The 22,827-nt window shown below is 40.1% G+C and overlaps 1 protein-coding gene across 2 annotated transcripts in view; it reads right to left on the reverse strand.

The window, feature by feature from the left end:
• Glrb (glycine receptor beta) overlaps window positions 1-22,827 on the reverse strand; it is a 70,520-nt gene that overhangs the window by 30,624 nt on the left and 17,069 nt on the right. For both annotated transcript variants that reach the window (XM_010627960.2, XM_010627961.2), the window contains exons 3-4: window positions 8,503-8,609; window positions 6,892-6,959 (exon numbers count right to left, since the gene is read on the reverse strand). In XM_010627960.2, coding sequence (XP_010626262.1) covers window positions 6,892-6,959; window positions 8,503-8,609 — 175 coding nt within the window. The remainder of the gene's footprint in view (window positions 1-6,891; window positions 6,960-8,502; window positions 8,610-22,827) is intronic.

The following is a 22,827-nucleotide window of genomic DNA, read 5'->3' on the forward strand; positions in this document are numbered from 1 at the left end:
ACTAAACACACTCTTACCACATGCCTCCTCCACAGCCAAGCTCCTTGGTCTTTACCCGAAGGAGATGAAAACACAAACAGCAACAATAACAAAATCCTGTCTGCTAAGGTTCATAGCCACCTTATTCATCATTGTCAAAACTTGGAAGCAACCATTATGTCCTCCACTAGGTGAACAGATAAATACATCGTGGTACATCAGGACAAATGAAGTATTATTCAGTGCTAAAAACATGAGCCACAAAATCATGGAAAAGTATGGAGAAGACTTGAATAAATATTACTCCGTGAGAGAAGCCAACCCGAAAATGCTATGCACTGTAAGACCCCTACTATGTGGCACTTCAACAAAGTCACTTGGACACAAGAAAAGATCAGTGAGTGCCAGGATTTAGAGGGAAAGGAGGGATGAACTAAAGAAAGTCGGTCTTTGTACCGGCGAAACTCTTGTGCATGGTGCTACACTGTGGACACAGGTCACTGTACTCTAGTGCACGGTGATAATGATGTCAGAGTACTTCATCGTTTGGAACAGATGTGTCTCTCTCGTGCCGGACATAAACTACTCTGTCTCTACTTACGTATTTTTGTTGTATTTAAACTTTGCATTTTAGAGCAGTTCGAGATTTATGGAGCACTTGAAGAAAAAATTCGAGGATTTCGCATACATACTTTGTACCCAGTAGCACACAGCCCACCCTTCACACAGTGGTACATTTGTTACAGTGGATGAAACTGTTATTTTTAGAAGTAATTTCCCTCTAAGTAATAGACATCAACAACACTAAAATACATTTTCAGCATCTCTTGAATTCTTGTTTTAAGGCACAATATTGAAAGTGTAATACAGTATAAAAATAAATCAGATCTTTCTTTCTCTCTCTACTATGCAAGTGAGTTACATACCTTTTTTTTTTCTTTCTTTCATTTTGGGATAGACGCTATTGGCCAAGCTGTTCTCAAGGTTACTATCCTCCTGCCTCAGCCTCCCAAGTATCTGTGATCACAGGCATGTACCACCATGACCAGCTTGGATCACTGTTGTAATTCTTTCTACACTGATTTTGAATAGCTCTCGATCTAGGTCATATTCCAGCAGGCATCACCCAAAACTAGGAAGAATCTGCTTCATTATCTCACTTAATGTATTGTTCTGAGTTATTAGATTTTTATCATTTCATTTCAAAAGAGCATCCAAGGTGCTTTTTGTCAGCTATGAAAATAAGGTACTATTATGCTTCAACACAAGTTGTAGCAAGCTTAAATATCTTTTTGAAATGTTTTAAAATTTTGCAATATAAAATAATTATTTGGGGCCATGATTGATTCAAAGTAAAAACTCATTACTTAGTATGTTTTGATTAGCGTTTAAGGAGAATTGCAAAATATTTGCTAGTTATCAGCCATTTTAAATTATCTACATGAAGATAAGTGTCTTTGACATCTATTTATTTTCATTTTCAATTATTCAGTCACAATAATCATAGCTCTATCATTTATTTTGCCATGAACAAAGTCCCATCAGAAACATATTACTTTTACCAGTGGGAAATTGGTTAATTGTTTCTAAAGTACTTGATGAGAAACACTTCATTGTTCCTTCCAAACATCACACTATTAGTCATGATCTGGGAAATGGATACCCTCCAAATTTTTCAGTACCAATTAACACTCAGATTAAACTGCTTCTTCAAGGCGATAAAGCGTTTCCCAGGAAGACACTGTAACCAGCTCAGTCTCCCTAATGATGCCTTACTAATAAGAGCTCCAATCTACCTTCTGGGATACTGGGACACGAGCTATCCTGGATGTCACCTGTACCTGGCTGTCACATATGGGCCAGAGCCACTGTCACTTGTACGCATTGTGATAAAAAAAAAAATGTATTCATGGGAATAAGAGTGATCAGTTTTCGTAGCCCCTGGCAGCATAAGTATGGTTCTGTCAACACAGTAATAAGCCTGATTTGAAAGCCTTTACAATTTCGATTTTAGGAAGATTAGAAGTATCACAGTAGAATTATAACCTTAAAGAATGCCAGTAAAAGCTCTTATGTTACAATGATTTTTCTCAAAATTTCATGTCTGAAGGTTTTCAGTTAAAAAAGCATTTAATGTCATATTATGAACACCTAATATGCACATGACTACTTCACATTCATATATGAACGCAGACCCCCGGAGCGCTATTGCCCCGGAGACGGGCAGTCGGTGAAACCCACATTCGTCCTCAGGCGTGCAGGCCGGGAGTCAGGCCCTATCCGTGTGCGGGACGGCCGTTCCTCCACAGGAGCTGGCTGTGAGCACCCTCAAACGGTGGACAGCAGAGAGTGACAGCTCCAGTGAGCCTTCAGCTGGGGGCGGGACTGAGTCGCGAGGGGTGGCCAGCGGGAGGAGGTCACACGGGAGTGACCCGGGGCTGCCTGGACCCTGACCTCTCTCCCTGGCGCTTCCTAAGGCTCCGCTTTCCGGCTGCAGCAGGAGAGCAGCTTTGCAGCCGCCACGCCCAGCCACGACGTTTCTGCCTGGGACCTGTGGGCCGGGCCTCTGACACTGTAGCCTCAATAAATCTTTTCTCCTTTTACTGATTTATGTCAAGCATTTGTCCCAGTCACGGAAAAGTGGCGAACGCAAGGGGAAAGTTTCGTCTCTCTTCTGATGGCATTAGAAGTCATTCGCGGGGGCTGCACCCCCAGTCCTCACCACTTCCTAAAAGCCCCTGCCTGATGTTACCACATTAGATGCAGTGCTGATTACATTTCTACACGTGAGACCCGAGGGGAAACAGAGTCAGACTGGCAGCAGCCAGCTGGGCCAAGTAGTTTGCAGGACAAACTTCTATTACAGGCAGAGATGAAGCACAACTTCTGTGACCGTGTGTCAGGTGAGGGAGCTTAGCATTCTTCCTATGACCAGTTCGATTTTTCCAATTTCCATTGATGGTGCAATCAGGTTACTAGAAAGAGGACATAAAGCTTGGACATTTTTCATCATACCTCATGGCAAATGCAATCCTGTGACTTCTGAAGTTTAATCACTCATGCTTCTGAATATTAGTGCTTAGAAGTAAAACAGTAAAGAAGAAAATATAAAAATATATTATTTTAAAATTTCAGGTATATTTTAAAAGTATTGGACAAAGAGGAGGGAACACAGTATTTTTTTTAAACTACTAAAAACGCAGATTCCCTTTCAGTTTCTTAGTAGGATTAACTTTTTTTTTGTGGTACCCGGAGTCAAACTCAGGGCCTGGTGCTTACCAGGCACACGCTGTGCCACTGAGCTACATCCCAGCCCAGAATGAACTTTTAATGAGGAGTTTTAGGAATTATTCAGTGAAAACAAACTGATTGGTTTGACATTTCCATATACGGAAAAAGTGCAATGCAGTTATGTCCACCAGTGTAGGTACAGTTCCCTATGACTGCTGGGACACAGTCACCAACACAGAGGCTGAAAACAGCACAGATTTATTCTCTCAGTGCTTAGCTCAGAACAACAGCAAAGATAAAATGAACTGTAAAGTAATATGAATTTAAAGGAAGGATTATGTATGTGTGTGTGTGTGTGTGTGTGTGTATATATATATATATATATACATATACATATATATATATATATACATATACATAGGAAGTTTATTTGTGGAGGTTTTGTAGAGAGAAAAACATAGAAAATAAAATTGTTTCAAAACAAATATGAGCAACTGCAAAGAACTAGAAATAAAGCTCTCAAAGCTGATTTCAAATATAGTTTTTCTTGACAAGCACAGCTGTGTTTCCCAAAATGACTTGAAGTCTATTATTAAAACAAGCAAAAAGTCATGCGGCAGAAAGTCTGACAGGATCATGAATTGTAGTGCAATAATAATTCAATATAATTACAAAGCATGCCTAAATGAAAGAAAACGGATTGTATAAACAGCCTGTTATTTCCATGAAAGAGCCCTTATGTATTTCTGATGAGACAAAGTGCCTGTGTATAGATTATTATAATAAGTCCATTTTTTCCTGCTTGACTGCAATAGTTCAAATTTTCATTAATAAAAAGCTCACTGGACCAAGCCAAAGTACGGAATGAACTGAAAAAAGTCAATAAATATCATAAATATAACTGCAAAGGAGATGTCACCGAGATGCTAACAAATCAGTCTCACTGTTTGGAACGCTGCTTTTACTTCCCTTGCCACAAACAGTGCCACAAGTGCTGATGAATTAGACGTGACTACTCTGTGACTTTCAGATTGCAACAGTAACAATTATTGGATGGTCAGGGTGACACTGCTATGAATATCTGTAAATATCCCTTACGGTATTGATAATTACGCCTTACAAGAATTGCAGGCCTGACTCACAAGTACAAGGTCCTGAGTTCAATCTCTGGTACCTCCAAAAAAAAAAAAGGTAAGGTAATGGAATGCAAACACACACATAAATTTCAGAAAGAGGAACGACAAAGGTACAAAATAAGACCATAAAACAGTCAAAAGGGGCAAAGAGCCGCAGAGAAGTGAGAGAGGGTAAGGAATATGCAACAAAGCTTTAAGGTTTCCTCTAGCGCATAAGTATAATTTGTGAACGTGAGATTAATTTTAGTTTAGCAGGCAATATTTATCATCCAAAATAAAAAAAAAATAAGCAAGAAAGAATTTTTCCGGACTATACTTGGTAAAGACTTCTTGACAACAATGTTAATGCTGACTACCTTGATCGATTTGTTTTTTTTTTTTTAATAATCATTTTATACACTGGATAAATGAAGTACCCCCTTCACTCCACAAGTTGCCTCTGGTGTCTGCCTGTCCTCTCACGCACAGCTCCTGATGTTCTGTCCACCCAGGCTCTGAGCCTCCCCTGCTGCTTTCTCGAATACACAAGCGCTCACTGAGGCAGGGAGCCCTGAACGGGACAGACAGATGGTGGGCAATGCTGCCGCTTCCAAAATGTCGGGACGTCCTTCCTTTCAGCAGATCCTTGGAGAGGAGATTTCTAGAAGGCCATCGGTAAAGCCACACATGTACATGGAAGCTGCTTCTATAGTCCATTTTCGTTAGGATGAATTTCTACTGGGGGATTGTGAGGGTTGGTGTCTAGACGTCCCATCCAAGCCTCACCTTCTTCAGAGGTGGCTGAATCCAGAGTCAGTGACTGATTCATGGTGGGGCTGGGTCCGAGGGCACTAGGATTAAGGGCCTGAGTGCTACCCGCCCTAAGTAGTCCGAGTGAGATAACAGGGGCAGAAAGTCACTGTCAAGGACTCTTGTTGTCTTTGCTTTGCCCACTGCCAGGAACTGTTGCCCCTCGGCCTGACCCAGCCTTGGAGCCAGCTGATTACAAACTAAACTGATATCTCTGATTCTTGAAAAGTGGAGTCCTTAGCATGAACAGCAGCACATACCAGTTAAGGAGGGTTACACTTGTCTCCTGAGTGCTGTATGACAGAGCAACCTTCAGGTGACCTATAAGGTGTGTCTACGTCACTCAGGGGAACTAAAAACTCACTGGAAGAGAACTTCCGACTTGCTCTGAAGGTCTTGGGTGATGTCAGAGGTGTCTGGATGTCCCCCAAAGCCTCCTGTGGCCAGAGGCTGTTCTGGAGGTGGCAGGATCTAGAATGTGGTGGGTTGACTGGTGGTGCAGTGCTAGGCCCGAGGGCACTAGGATTAAGGGAGTAAGTGCTGCTAGCCTAGGTCAGGATAAAAGGGGTGGGAGACACCAGTAGGGTCTTGCTCCTCTGCCACCCTGCCCTGGAGGAGACTGATTATGGACTGAATCCTCTACAAACTGCGAGCCAGATCAACCTTTCCCCTTTAACTTTAGGGGTTTGGTATTCTGTCTCAACAATGAAAGAAACATCGTCTTTTAAATAACTGTCCTAATAAGTCTACAAACTAAGGATACCAGTTACTCAGGAGCTTAAATATGTGCTTCTATGATAAACAATAAAATTTATCACAACTAGATATAGATGAGTGTTGTAAAATTAAATCTGAACTACATTTGCTTTTATAATACATTATGCTGCTTCTAGGAGTACAGAATTATTATAACCAAACTGTGTAATATTACTTAATAAAAAATAAATATTAAAAAAATGGGTCTTCTTTCTCCCACCGGCAGTACGGTTTTAAACTCTGGTTTGTCAAAAAGGGACAAAATCTAATATTCTAACTCCGCGAGTAGCAGGTGTACACACTCTTAAAGGGCTTCCAAGAAGTTGAGGGGAAATTGTATTACACAGCATTCAGAAACTGCTAGTGCCATTTGAGAGAGGTCTTTGTCCTTAAAAATCTAAATCATCTTTGGCAGCAGCCACTCCCCAACAATTTTCTTCCACATTTCCTTCAAGACAGGAAGCTGATGGTCACCCTGCTGTCCTCTTGCCCTTCCCACTAGTGGCAATCTTTTTCCAGAGAGTTCAGTTTCCCTACTTTCTGAAAATCACTTTTCTCTTTGCTTCCTAAAATTCTCTACTCCACACATCAAGCAAGTACAACAGCAGAGAAAATCCTCAGGAATTGGGGAAAAAATAAGTACAAATACTTAAAATATTTGTGAGGGCTCAGACCCATAAGCATATTAGCAAAACAACTGCTGCCCAGGAGTTTTTGTTGCACAAACCCTTTTCAAAGGTGGTATTCAGTCGTTGTCTCTCGGGACAGCATAGCAATTTCTCCCGAGCTTGTAAGTGTCCATACAGCATCAGGGCTAAACTTGAATTACAAATTTCTATAGGTATCAGAACCACTAGTTTAACAAAAGCAGAGAGTTTGAACATCAGATAGTAAGAGAGGACATGCATTTTTCCTTAGCATTGCTCCTTATATTTGATTTAATGCTACTTGCACTAGCTAAATTAGATCATTAAAAATATCATGTTAATTGTTATCTTACCATTGTTGTCTCTTGAATGGACCCAAAACTGTTAATAAAAATGTTGACGACTACATCAACAGGAACACCTGTGAATAAAAATCAAGGATATATTTATCTAGTAGCTGTAAAAAGCTTGAACACAATCTTCATGATATGGTTTGTACACTTAATTTATGTATTTTTTCAAGACATTCTGAGTTAAACCCGATCATAATTGCCATGAACTTATTTTTATAAATACGAATCACAATGCAAATACAACATGAGTTGAGCTGGATACTATCGTATTTCTCATTCATCCTGAAAAATATGTTTACTTTTAAAACAGTTTCATTGGTCTACTGCATTTATATTTCCAAACTGTAAATCATTTCTTTTAAAAGTTTTTTGAAAAATAGTTTGATGTTTTTTTTTTCCCACATCATTTTGAATTCTGAAATGAATTAGGATAGCGGCATTTAATTTTTAGTTGTAATGACTACATTGTAATATTTAATTCATGAAAATGCAGAGTTCACCAGATGTGTGACAGAAGCCATTATATATAGATTTCTAACTGACCTGTTCCAAAATAACTTGAAAGTTCACGAGTGAGAACTGAGGTATAATGTTGCAAAGTTATTTCTTTTTTCTCAGTTCATTGCTGCGGGTTAGGCTCTCAAAGGGAGACCGTGAACTTGGCCTGAGCCACGTGACCACAGCCTGATGGAAGCCAGGTGGGGACTGGGTACCGGCTGCCCTGGAAAGTGACTGAGCAGGGCCAGTAATGAGCAAAAACCCCACTTTTACAACAGAGCTGTGTAACTTCAGCTGACTAGAAGCAGCTGCAGCCCTTTCCACAGCAAAGGAAAAAAAAAAATCAAGCCTTCTAATGTTAATCTGATCTACATTACTACCTGACCTTAAGCAGCAATGAGAATTACTGTTTCCCACAGATTTTTTTTTTCCACAGAGCTTTTCCTTATTCATCAAAAATTTTTTAAATCTATACAAATACTCAATCTACTGATGACTTTTATTTACACATAGCATTTGCTCTTGAAAGCTGTAATAAAGGACAGTATTTTGTTGGAATAAATACAATCTCTGTTCTTAAAGTTAACATTTTATAACCACAGGGTCACTTTTTTTTAAAGTAAAGGTTAGGGAATTTTTTTTATCAGTGTGAAATACTGACACAAGTAAGAGGACTTAAATATATATATCAGAATGGTTCGTTTTCCCTAAGTGAGTAAATGGCTGTTCTATAAATTATAACATCTGGTCTGTGAATGAAAATATCCTGCTTAAAAAGGGGGTGATTATCCACAGCCTCACAGCCTCAGTTTTAAATCACTAAGATTTAGAAAACCCATTAGAGGCTACGTTTTTAATTCACAGTGTACCCTTTTCTTTGCTTTTTTAAAACTAGTAACCTATATATAAAGCTATTAGAATATTTTGCTTATCACTGAATGTATTTTAGGCATTAAACTTGTTCCAAGCCTAAGCACATTATAAGACAGTTACATGTCCCTCTGAAATCTGAGTGCTGCATATAGCACAAAGAATGATTTTGTATGCCTAAAATTAAGTTGTAAATTATAATGCATGAAGAGTTTGGGACTTGAAGGGAAGTAGGCTACAAACCTTTGAAATTTGGTCTTATCCTGGGATCATAACTGACCAACATCCTGTTCAAGATATCGCTGGTGGAATTGCGCGGCACCCGGTCCAGGTCCTCCGGCGACTGCTGACTGCACGCCAAAGAAAATGAACAAGAACACTGGTAATCAGTATCAAGAAGCAGCATGCAGAAGACATGGGAGATCTTCCCTGGGAGAAAGGACTGCTCTACTGAGACACATCTAGACTCGGAAGCTGAAGATACTTGTACAAAAGTAAACACCAAGGAAAGCATTTCAGCACTCATGTTTCCTAAACCCCTAGAGCACTGTCCCAGGCACTCTGCCTTCCCTTGTGTTACAAAAAGATAGGCAGAGATTTTACTTGCCCTGAAGCAACTTGCAATTCAACCCAGGTGGGCACAGGAGTAGAGGATTCAGTGAGGGAAAAGAGCAGAGAACGCCTTAGAACAGGTGTGGGACTCGCTTTCTGCCTGACAAAGGCGACTGTGAATACTGCAAGGTAATGGAGTCAGAGAGATGCTCTAAGATTTCATAAAACAGCCATACTGACATTCATAAAATGATATTCCCCAAGAAACAGCGGCTCTTCTCCTTACTGAATTAAATATGGTAGCCCGGGGGAAAATTGATGAAAGAGGCTTCTCTGTTATCAGATCAATGAAACAGGTAAAATTCTCTAGAGTGCTGTAAGACGATTATCTATTTATTTCCTCTATAAATAGGATGCAAGCATTTGCCATCAGCTCTTTACTCAGGAGAAGAAAATCGGTCATATGTTGCTGTTTTAATTAACTTTGAAAAATAAGTCACATGAAATTGGTAGTTGAACGCACTTTTAAAAAAATATAACTCCTTGGAAATCCAAAGGGAATGTTTCGTTTCAGTTTGCTGCTTAGGTTTGCTTTCTCCCTAATGAAATGAGGTCCCTGAGGAACACAAGGCAGATGAAACCTATACTCGGAGTATCTAGCAATGATAGTGCTAAGGGGAAAGCTTTTAATGTAATCAATTAATGTATGTGGAAGAAACTTCGATCCAATAGGCTTGGCTTCATAGCGAAGTAGAGCCTCCTTCCTATTAGGTAGTTTGGTTCTGAGAAGAGGCAACTGCTAAGGTGAAATGTGAGGGGCAGTAGGAACTTGATGAAAAATCTGAGAAGACCATGAACCAATGCAGACAGACCTTCCAAGCAGAAATCGTTCAGCGTGTGAAGAATTGAAAAAAATGAAAGTCATTGAGTTAAGCCTCCCAAAGGGAGAGGAGAGGATATGGAGTTTAAAAATGCTTTTTCAGCTCCAATACCACAGGTCCTGGATTTGAGCACTGCCAATGAGAGGCTCTGGGTCGCTGCAAGTGAAACTGTAACTGCCTTGGAGCCAACTGTCATCCCTTATCAACAGATGGAAAACTCCAGGAGAACCAGCGTATGTGGCGAGCTCACTGGGTATTAGGATGCAAATTAGTGTCCAGAGCTACCCACAAGTTTCCTTGGGCAGGGGGGAGGAAAGCAGAATTGATTTTGGAATAAACGTGCATTGGACCAATTAAGGGTTGTGATTATTGTGTCTCGACACGAAATCCTTTCCAAGTCCATTTCTTCTAGGCAATGAAAAGACAACATAAAGACATTAATGCTAATTTTTACAGTTTAGAAGTTTATGGTCTAATTTTTCATTCTACCTGTAAGCTGTATCACACCCAAATTCCAGCCCTAAGTAGCAAAGAGTGCACTTTCCCTGGTCACTACTACAGAGTCAGTCCCCCTTCCGTGAATATTGTATTGTATTTCTCCTTTCTCATTCAACTAAAGTCAATCTGTTCTTCAAGACTGCTTTAAAACTCACTTTGCTAAAATTTTGCTTCAATCACATCTCCTTACTCCAATGAACACAAACTATTAAATATACAATTCGGCAAAAGGTTTGTAGTTTTTTTCATCTCCGTAGAGTGCCACCTACGCAAAATGCAGATACTACCATTACTGAGGGGCTCGTAGCTTCTGTATTTCTGGAGTTCCTTATGCTGCTTGATTAGTATTCCGCACATATTTGTTTGAACAGTTTCCATCCTCCAGCTCTCCTCAGTGCAGATCAGTGCCCTGTTGTTTGTGTTACAGGGGTCCAGGTCATCATTTCCCAGAGGAAGAAGATTCTTTCTTCATAAAGCTCTCTTTCAGGAGTAGCATGTCCCCTCCTCAGAAGTTTGCAAGCCCTGGACATTGCCAAGTCAAGCATCGGCACAGAGAAAGGAAAAATCAAAATCAGCTCCAGTCGATATTCTAGAATGGAGTAGATACTGGGAATCAACCATCACATCCATTATGTGCTTTCATTTGGTAAACTTATTCACTTGGCTAACAGAAGAGAGATTAACTGCGCAGAAAGCTGTTTTTCAATGGAGAAGAGAAGATGAGAAAAAACTGATGATACAGTGAGCAAGAGGTAAAGAAACAAAGCAATAGAATATAGGAGACATGAGGAATAATCCAGAAAGGTTCGTGGATTCTTCTCTGATGCCAGAATCAAGAATGAGACCTGGACCAGGGATGGAGACAGCTTGTCTACCAAGGGTGAGGCCCCAACACCACAAACACAATGGGACCTGGAACCCCACCTTCTAGTTACAGTCTCCTTCCACCATGAGCCAGACAGTGTGGAAATGAAATATCATGTTTCATTTCTTACTACTGTCAAAGGACAAATTTGCAACAGCTAAATTTTAGCTGTCTGCAATTTCAATTACAGAATCAGGCTGCACTGCATTCCACAAAACACAATAAATGTTCCAATGAATCCAGGAAAGAAGTTTGGTTTTAGAGACAGAAAAGGGCTGAAGAAAGCAGGATCAAAAAACAAAAGCAAATTGCTCATTTCAAAGTTACTTTCCTTACAAACTGGTGACAGGGACACAGGACTATAGAAAAATAAATCACTTAAGAGCAACATTTTTTCTGTGAGGATTAAAGCAGAGGGCTTTCCTTCTGCTAATGGAAACTGATCTATTAAGGAAATTGGCAGTTATTGCACTAAGCCTGAGTTCTTGAAAGGTAAACATCTTAGTCCAGCATAGCAATGTGGAATTTTAGAGTGAGTGGCTCTACTTTTTTATTTTTACCTTTGTCTAGTGGGGCCCAAGGAAGGAGTCTGGATCAAACCAACAGCTTTTTGTCATAATTACTTAATACCAACACCAATATAGTGCTTTAGGGGACATGTATGGTGCCTTGGATTCTGTGAGTTTTCAAATCATTGTAAACAATCATTAGCATTGACAATGTGAATTGGCCTACTCTACAGTTTATCAGGTAGCCATCTCCAATGTTTCCATTTCTCTCCAAAATTATAAACAAGTTACTGTTTGCAAATACCAAAAACTTCAAGTCAGTTGACAAAATCCATTCAAAATCAGTCAAACAGGGAATATCTTAAATATCATATGGCCCTTTCTTCCTTATTCATTCTGTCAAGATGTGTGTACCTGACTCTACTGTAGGTAACCTGACATGAATGTTTAATCAATAGTGTACCTTTCTTTTATATTAGAAAGTCCGAGACACTTAAAGTTTGAAACTAAATTCCATGTAGTTTTTATTCATTTTCATGAAAGCAGGGTTCTTTCTGGATTGCCAGTACTAAAATCACATTTAAAATCATCTCTACTGATAAAAATATGTCTGAAAGATTAGATAAAGGTACCAATTTCTCCCAAAGATCCAAAGTAATTTGTATGTAGAATATTTTCTTATATCTATATATCATGAAATATCTAAAACCTTGCTATTTGAAAAATATTATTTACCCACAAATATGCATGGAAGAAGTTAAACAGCTTTAATTAGATCACATGCTTTATGATTAATGTGTTTGGAGCCTGAATCTCACTCAGGCCAATGTTTTATCCATTGGACTCCACTGTTTTGTTTTATTTCAAGAACTCTATCAACAATTCCAATATATTACAAAGCAGGATTTATTTCTTGGAACTATGATATTAATTTAAGTAAATAACATTCCGTTCAGGCACCATGATCAAATAACTGGAAAAAATAATGCTTTATATCAAAAGCCCTTTACCACCGGCCCCTCTGTTCAGTTGCCTGACCTTGAACCAATATCATTACTGACAGGGAAAGGTATGTGAGGAATGTGTCTGCAGAGGGGCCAGGTGATGTCATGTTTTCCGGCACCAAAGGAAAAATCCAGAAATTCCTTCTAAAGGAGGAATCTCAATTTTCTACTAACTGCAGAGAACTCTTGTTTTGCAGGACCTTTCTGTGACCATTTTAAAATAGCTGAGCATGCCATATTGTCTTAACCTTCTCCCTCAAACAAAAACTCTGAGTCCAAAGAAGTTGTGTTGTTTTTCCACAGGTACAAATGCAGCACCAATGTCCAAGGACTTCTTGGAGCCGAACACTGGGTGGCAAATGTCACTGCGAGTACTGGGAGACCTGGTGCAAGTGCAAAGCCGCAGGCTGCAGAGCAGAGGCACTTGTGACTCTAAGGCATTATGCCTCTTGGTGAGGTGGCAGGCCCCTCTGAGAATCTCGTAAGGGCAATGTGCTTCCTGGGAAATGTTGCATGAAGTTTGCATTTCTGGAGGGTTCTGGACATCTGACCAGAGGTTACGAAACTGTCTTCCACACAAACAAAGATAATCCTCCATCTGCCCATCATAGGAGACGCCGCCTTAGTAGGATGCCTCGATTAATCCTGATTGTCCTTCTCCTACTTCAGAAAACACAAGGAGGCACACAGGATCCTTGTGGCAGGAGGCTTTAGAGAGAGAGATCTTCTTTCTGAACCCCACACTAACAGGACTCAGGAAGGAATTACATCAAAGAAAACAGTACAACCACAAATAATGGCGTCAGTGACTTTATTAGTCTTGTGTGTGTGTGTGTGTGTGTGTGTGTGTGTGTGTGTCTCACACTAGGCATTTAATAAGGCCTAGGCATTAAGCTACAACCTCAGCTCTTTTTACTTTTCATTGTGAGACAGTTTCACTAGGTCACTAAATTACAAGAACTTTTAATCCTCCTGCTTCAGCCTCCCAGAGTGCTGGGATTATAGGCATGTGCCACCACACCCAGCTTATTCGCCATTATTTTTAAGAAGCTAGCATCCTCCTATAAGATGAGGGGAGAAGAGAATATTTTTTTAAAAGGCAGTTATCTTACAGTGACAGAAAATTTAAAAAGTGTTCAAGAAAAGAAAAGAAAAAACCCGCAAGGCTGGGAATATCTCAACTGAGGGACACTGGAGTGCCTGAGAGAGGTCCATGGCCAAAGCTGAAATGGTTTGAGCACTAAAATAAAGTAGTACTGGATTATAACCAAACATTACGTGAATACCCGTGAGTCTACACTGACGTAAATAACTGAACAAATTCATGAGGGAAACAAACACGTCACCCATGTAAACATTCCAATACTTGGTGTAGACCCTCTGCTCCCAGGTTGACAGAGCACAGCTCCTACTCCCGTGGTGACTTTGTTCCAGGTTCAGGATGGGAAAGGAGACAAAAGTATAACTTCGGAGAAGGCACCTGACAGCTCAACCTCAGCGGATGGCCACGGCCAGCCAAGGGAGCAGGAGGTTGAGTGCACAGAACACTCCCCAGATGTAGGGCGATGAGAATGGCATTAGAAGCCTACCATCTTCCTTCTGGAAACTCTACCCAGTCTCCAGTCACGAGAAAACATCAGATGGATCAAGAGACAGCCTGTAATGTACCTGACCACAACCCTTCAGAATTGCAGCAGTCATCAAAAACAAGGTCCGAGGAGCAGCCAAGAGGACCCTCGGCAGCTGCAATGACCAAATGGGACACAGGATGTCAGCGAGATCTGAGTGTATTTGAACAAACTATGACTTTAGTTAGAAACATTGCACCAGTATTTGTTCTTACACTGTTGCAAAAATAACTGACCATACTAATGAAAAATAAAAATAGGGGAAATGAGGTACATGGGAACTTTCGGGACTATTTGGAAATCTTTCTATAAATAAAAAACTATTTTTAAAATACAATGTTTATTTGAAAAAAGTGGGCAAGAAAGAAGCTGAGAGACTCAGGAGAGCCAAGCACACTCTCGTTTTCCAAATCCACAGCCTTAACTAGGAGCCAATGATCACAGAAAAGTGACATCTTGATCATTCGCCAAGGCAGAGGCTTATAAAAAACAGACAGACACAAGTCTCTACCAGTCAACTATTAAAAGTTCAACACAGCATTTCTATCTATATGGAACAGCTTTTAGATAGGTAGATGATGAGATAGATAGACCTTCAAATATAGACAAATACTTTACATTAGTACATTCAGATGACTAATTAAGTCAGCAATATCTGTGAATACAGACAACTGTGAGGTTACATTTTTGTTGTGTATTTTTCTCTCTGTGATGTGTCTGTCATCTGACAGTTTCTGTATTTATTTTATATTCTGTTTTCACAGATTAAGTTGTGAACAGAAGACTTATGAATACAGGGCAGAGAGAGATACCCTTTCTACGATTAGTTTCGTTTAGTCTAAATTTATGTGAAAAGAATGTGTCTGTTTGTGCCTGCGTGTGGCAGATCTGCTGTGTTCTTGTGGGCCAAGAATCATAATTAAGAGCCATGTTCCACAACAGTCACCTTATTTATCCCCTCACTGGGATGAAAGGACTGAATCCTGTGGAAACATTTTCAAATCCTTTATATCTCCACTTATGCTATGATCTCACCCATGGCCCCTCAAAAAAGGATTTTTCATAAAGCAGAAGTATCTATTTGGAGAGACACTGGACTTCGTATACAGGTGATTTTCAGAGCTCATCGAAGTCTATACTTGGTAACCTCTGACTTCATCAAAGTAAGATCACTTGTTCTATGAGGGCCAGGACAGAAGAGCACCCGAGTATGGGGTCTGCTTCTCAAACAGTGTAAAGTACACATCCACACCACTCCCATTGTCACTGCTCACCAGAATAGCACGTCTCAATCCTTCTGATGCTTGTCGAACGGTATTAATGTACATTCTCAGTGCTTCATGAAAGGCACACCTCCTGAGGTAAGAAATTACATGTAAAACTGCGTCTGAACAGAATGTTGACTGTGCAACTACTTTCCATACCAGGCAGAAGGAGGTTATATCCTCACACAGCAACAAGGCCCCTGAGTAACACATCTGAAACTGGTGCCAACTACAAAGGTGTTATTTCCCCTCCAATATCCATACTCAGCATGCACAGAAATGGCTTCCTCTTGCCCAACAACAATGTGTACAGTGGGCCAGGGATTTAGCTCAGTGGCTCTGCCACCTGCATCACAAGCACAAGGACCTGAGTTCAATCCCCAATACCAAAAAAAAAAAGTGTATAAGACAAACCACACACACACACACACACACACACACACACTCACACACACACTCTGACGAGAAGGACAAGTATGCTGGACAATTACTTTCAAAGTCCAGAGACAGGAAGCCAAGCTGCAGGTAGAGTGCAAGCTGCTCACGTGAAGCAGCATCCCTGAGTGCATCTCAGCAGCCTCACCTTTCAGTCAGGGGCTCCACTCAGTCTTGCTAACCTGGCACTCAGCCGTGGAGCTGACTGGAGCTGAGTGGTGGCCACACAGTCCTCCTCGCCCTCAGAAGGGAAGGTGCTCCCGGAACTGGGTGCTCAAGGCTTGGAGCTAAGTCATTGTAGGTGGGCTCAGAGCTTGCCCTCCGCTACTCACACACAACCCTTCTGAAATGGCAAAGTCCCCTTCTACCAAGTGAACGACTCCGAAGGGGCAGCTTGGCTTCAGTGCGCCCCATAGCATGAGCGATAGATGACTCCATTACAAGTGCAAGTTCCTGTGTTCAAAACTGCTTTGCTGCCCCTTACAAGTAAGCTGTTGCTCCCCAAAGCAATCCCTTTCTTCATGAAAATCCTCATCTGATATTTTAATGGTGGTATCCAAGGAGCTAGATTTTATCTCATCCATCTTAGAGCACAGGCAGGGTCCTACATGGGTTAAGCTCACAGAAAGCACAGATCGTGTGATGAGGTGACTCACTGCAAACCCTCTCTCAACACAGCAAGTGCAAACACGTACTCTCCAATTACTTGTGAAGGGGGAATGAGTTGATCCCATGTTCCAACTTCTCCAAGAACTGTCAGAAATGTTGGCTATTGATCCATCTGACTTCGAGAGCAGACAGGAACTGACATACTAAGGAAAGAATGAGTGATTTGCACTAAATGAAGATTTCAGAAGCCCACAAATGTCTGTTGTTTGTTAAAAGTCTTCTGTGCATTCGGTCCGTAAGGACAGGGAGAAGTAGAAGTATTTTCTACGCACAGGTACAAACAGATTCTTGGAAAATGAAGAAATAGGCAAGCGCAATCCATAAAAAGGAATAAAACTCCAAAACCAACCCTGATAAAATGAAATCTGACAAAGGATTCAAAGTGAACATCCCACAGAGGCCCAGTGAGCTCAGAAAAACAAGGCATAAAGTGAGAATTTCAACACAGATGGAAAATTTTAAAATTAAACAAGCAGAAATCTTGGAGCTGAATAATTGAATAATTGAACTGAAAGTCCAATGGAGAGATTTCACAGCACATTAGAATAGCCAGAAAGAACCAACTGACTCGAGGACAGGCCTCTTAAAATTACTCAGTTCAATCAGTGGTCTAAAAATGAAAAAGAACAAAATAGTGAAGGGAGCTTAAGGGGCTTCATGGCACATTTTGATTTTGTGACTTGCAGCTGCAGCTCGCCCCCAAATTGTGGGGAGGAGAGAAAGGCTGAAGGTAAGAATTGCCTGTGACCAATGACTTAATCATGCCACTACAGTGAACCCTCCATAAAACTCCAAGCACTAGTGAGCTGAACTCCTGGAGGTCCCGGGGGCTGTGCTCCTGGGAGGACGTGAAGTTCCCTGCTCTTCCAGTCAGTAATACAGGTCACAGCCCAGGACGAGCATGAAGTATCTGAAGTTGGGGGAGGAGGACCAGCCTTCAAGCTGTAGGACTTGACACTATCTCCAGAAAGACTGCGTCAGAATTAAAATATAGAAAAGCTGATTGGTGTCTGCTAGAGAACTGATCAGTGGGAGTCATGGTTTATATCTAGAGGCCCCCAAGCCTCATGTGCTATGCGTGGGGCTTTTGGAAGGCGACTGGATGATGACTGCTTATGGCCGACTCCCCGTTAGGAGGTGGTGTCTGGGGGGAACAGGAGGTCACTAGGAGTGGAGCCTTCATGTGTCTCTTTCCTGCTTCCCCACGCATCTCTCTGTCTGCTTCCCACTGCCCTGCCATGGACTGTTTCTCCTCTACAATGCCCCTCTGCCATGCCGCCCTGCCTTGGAGCCAGCTGTTGTGGACTGAAACCTCTACACACTCTGAGCCAAATAAACTTGCCCTCTTTTAAGTTGTCGGTGTCAGACAGTGTGTCTCAGTGACAAGTAAGTGGACAGTCGGTATCTGACACCCCTACACACACTTTATATCAGAAGTATGGTACTGAATAGAGAGTAGATAGGTAAAATACTTTGATTTCTCTATGACACCATTAAGTAGATACACGTATGTGCTGTGTGACTCTCAGAGGAGAAGAAAGGACTAGAAAGCTTTTGCTAAGAAATACTGGCTATAGTAATTGGGGAAGGAATTGATTATCCAAATGCAGGAAGCGCAAATAATCATATACACATAAAAGATGACCCCAAGAAATTATACACTGAGACATATTGTACTATTCAGGATTCTGTAGAGACCAAATCAGTGGGGTATGCATTCTATCTTTGTATCTGTATCATCTATGTCTATATTCCACACCTACACCTGCACCTACAGCTATGTCTAAATTTTATATGAGGGAATTTGCCAGGGGAATTGGCTCACACATTTATGGGGGCTGAGAAGTCCCATAGCAGCTTTATCTGAAACTTGAAAACCCTGTGCTGTATAGTGCTGTATAGTGCTTTCACACTATACTCCTGTAACAGTGATGGCAAATCATTTTAATGTAACACTTAAAAGAAATGTATTGGAATAACTAGAAAAAAAAGATGCTAATGGACATCAATAACAAAGTGAGAGGGTATGAAGTAAATTGCAGAATGTTTTAGGTGCTTTATATTAAGATCACAGTTTAAGGCCAATGACGATAATTATGCAATATTTTTCTTAGCTCAATGATAATGACAAAAAGAAGAAGTCACATAAGAGAATAAAAGTCACAGAAGTCACATCAGAGAATAAAAGGAATCAAAGCATATAAAGATCACACACAAACACACATTTGAGAAGATTGCAAAGAAGGATAAAAGGGATGTAAGAACTAGGAGGATACAATTTTTAAAAATGGTAATGGTAAATGTCTTCCTGCTGATGATTCTTTTACATTTATGCACATTGATTAAATTCCTCAATCAAAGACAAAGAGGGGCTGAATGAGATAACACTTCTAAAAAATAAAAATATGTGCTTTCTGTGAAAGACCAATATTAGTTCTAAGGACACAGCTAGGCTGAAAGTGGTGAGACAGAAAAAGTTACCCGATGCAAATGGAAAACAAAATAGAGCAGGAGTATTTATATTACATCAGACAGAACACCATTAAGTCACAAGACACAAAGGAAGACACTACAGAATGATGAAAGGCCTGGTCCACCAGGAAGATGTGACAGTGATAAATATGCACACACCCAATGTAGAAGCATGCAAAGATATACAGAGCTGAAGGAAGGAACAGCAATGCCATGATAGAGAATTCAATACCCCACTTTCATAAATGGACAAAAGAAACACAAAAAAATCAACAAAGGAAGCGTGGACCTGGTCTGAATTACATGTATGTAACAGGCACAGAGGAGTTTACTAAATAGGAGCAGAACATATTCTTCTTGAGCATAGCTGAAATCTTCCAAGGTAGATCATGTCATATCCAAACACAGAAGGCAGGAAGGAGAGAGGAAGGGAGCAAGGAAATCTTAACAGCACTGGTGTTGGTGTCACACCATGTCTTTTCCAACCACAATGTAATGAAACTTGAAATCAACAGCTAAAGGAAAACTGGAAAATTCACAAATTCAGGCAAGTTGAACATGTTTTTGAATAATTTATCAAAGAAAACTTAAAATGAAGTTAGAAAATCTCTTAAGGCAAACAGAAAGCACAACACAGCAAGACCTACAATTTAAAAACAATGATAAAAAAGCTTCAGAGAGGCAAATGCCTACATTAAAAAAATAAGGAAGACCTCAGACATACAGCTCCATCTATATCTGAAAGAACTAGTGAAGGATTTTTTTAAAAGTTAGCAAAAAGTAGAAAATAACTTCGGCTGAAGAAAAGAACTAGAGACCAAAAAATAAAAAATATTAACAAAACAGTTTTGAAAAATAGAAACAAATTTGACAAACACTCACTAGAATAAAAACAAGTGAGAAGATTTTCAAAATAAAATCAGAAATGAAAGATGAGACATCACAACTAATGACAAAGACATACAAAGGATTATAAGAGACTACCATGACCCAGGTAACCTAGAACACATAAACAAATTCTAGACACATTCAGCATACCAAGACTGAATCATGAAGAAATAGAATATCTAAACAGATCTACAAACAGCAAGGAGTCTGAATCCATAATCAAAACCTTCCAACAAAGAAAAGTCCAAAAAGGGATAGTTTCACTGGCAGATTCTATGAAACATTGAAAAATGAAGTAAAACCAAACCTTTTCAAGATCTTCCAAAACACTGACACAGAGGGAACACTTCCAAAGTCTTTATGAGGACAGCATGACCCTGATTGGGAGGCCAGACAAAGACACCACAAGAAAAGAAAACTACAGGCCAGTATTCCTGATGAACATAGAAGAAAAATCCTTAACCAAATGCTGGCAAATTGAATTCAGTGGCATGTGAAGAGGGTCATACATCATGGCCAGGTTGTTTCTCTCTGGGATGCACAGGTAGTTTAACATGTGAAAAGCAGCTAATGGTACACAGCATGCACATCAATAGAAAGATGGATAAAAAAATCATCAATAGTCACATAAACATTTGATAAACTTTAACACTGTTTTATGATAAATATATTCAGCAAAATAGAAATAGAGGGAAATTGTACTCAACATAATAAAAGCCACAAATGAAAAGTCCATAGCTAACATCATACTTGATAATGAAAAACTAACAGCTTCTCTACTAAATTCAAGAGCATGGAAGGGGCCTGCTCTCAGCATTTCTATTCAGTGTACTACTGGAAGTCCTGGTCAGAGTATTCAGAAAAGAAAAAAAAAAAGCACTCAATTGGAAAAGAAGTAAATGAGTCTGTCTGCAGATCATGTGATGTCATGCATATGATTCCCTAAAGACCACACACACACACACACACACACACACACACACACACACACATCAGTTGCTTTTCTACCCATTACCAATGAACTCTCTGAAACTCTGAAATGTAAGCTTGGAAAACAACCCATGTACAACAGCATTAAAAAGAATAAAATATTTAAGAGTAACTTCAAGGTAATCAAAGTACTTTGTTTAAGATACAAGAATGAACAGTTTAATTATTTCTTGATGATCTTGGAATAACATAAAGATAATGTGCTACACATTTGTTATTTTATGAAAACTATTTGCCTGTTTATTTTAAATTATTTTTCATTTCATTTGTACATGTTTGAGTTTATACAGTTTACAGTCATCCTGGGGAATGGCTACACATTCGTATTAGAGTGTGTTTCTTTAATGAAAGTCATACTGTAAAAACTTAAAAATTGATGAAAGAAACCAAAGAAACAAATAGAAAAATATACCATGTCCATGGGTTGAAAGACTTAATATCATTAAAATATCTATACTCCTTGAGGTTGTCTATAGATTTAGTGCAATTCCTATCAAAATCTCAATTCAAATACAGAAATTTTAAAAATTATAGAAGTTGTAAGGAAACATCGACAGCCAAAATAATTTTAAGAAAGATCAAAACTGGTGACATCACATTTTCTGATTTCAAAATGTATAAAGCTCCAGTGACTACAAGAGCACAATAAAGACCTAGAAACATGGAGACCAGTGGAACAGAAGAGAGCTCAGGATGAATCCAGGTCAGCTGACCTCTCCACGTGGGCCAAGAGTGCCCAATCAGGAAAGGACAGTCTTCAGTAAATGGGCGTGCAAAAACAAGCTGCACATCTACAAGGAAAGGAATGAAACAGGGCCTTTGTCTTACACCACACACAGAAATCAACTCAACATGCAACCAAAGGCTTAAACCTAAGACTTGAAACTGTAACAGTTGTAAAAGCAAACACAGGAGAATGGCTACATAACTTTTATCTTGGCAATGATTTCACGGATAGAGCATTAGAAGCACAGGCAATGTATGTTAAAATAGATAAGTGGGACCCTGTAGAACTAAACAGCTTTAGCACAGCAAAGAAATCAATGTAATGAGAAGGCAGCCTATGGAACCTAAGAAAATGTCTGCAAACCATATACCTGCTATGATGTTAATTTGAAAAATACATAAGGGACTCCTACCATAGTAAAAATTCAAAGCCTGATAACCTCTTTTAAGAAATAGGCTAAGGACTTAGACACTTCCCTAAAGACACACAAATGGCCAACACATCCATAAAAGGACACGGATGTCGCGATCAGGGGATGCAGATCAAAGCCACAGACTATTGGTTGGCTGTTCTTAACTTCTCAAGACAAATGTCTGCAAGAAACATAAAAACATTGGGACCCTCCCTCACTGTTGGTGAATTGTTTTCCTCACAAATTTAAAATAGAGCTGTCATACATATCATCCACAATCCCACCTCAGGGTTTGTGCTGGAGAACCGAAACAATCCTGAAGTGATAGCAGCCCTTCGTCGCAGAGCTGCCCACAGTGGGAAGAGATGGGCGCGCCGGCCTGACCATCGTCGACTGGTGAGTGAGTAAAGAACATGTGGTCCACGCATGCAACCGAGCATCATTTGGCCTTAAAACGAAGAAAATCTTGCCAACTGAGACAATATGGACGACTCTTGAGGGGATTGGGGTCAGCGACCTCAGGGAGCCACAGAAGACAAATACAATATGACTCCCGTCCCGGGGAAGTAACTAAGTACTCAGCCTCACAGAAGCAGACAGCAGGAGGGCGACCGGAGAAGCCTGGGGAGGGCAAGTGAGGAACAGTTGTTGAGAGGCATAAAGTTTCATTAATGCAAGCTGAGTAATCATACATAGCTTGCCGTCGTGGACAGTACTGAGCACACACACGAAGATGTGTTAAGAGGGTTAAGTCTCAAATTAAGAAAAAATGT

The sequence above is a fragment of the Fukomys damarensis genome, unplaced genomic scaffold, assembly GCF_012274545.1.
Source record: "Fukomys damarensis isolate Sample0158 unplaced genomic scaffold, DMR_v1.0_HiC HiC_scaffold_38, whole genome shotgun sequence".
NCBI classification, from domain to species: Eukaryota; Metazoa; Chordata; class Mammalia; order Rodentia; family Bathyergidae; genus Fukomys; species Fukomys damarensis.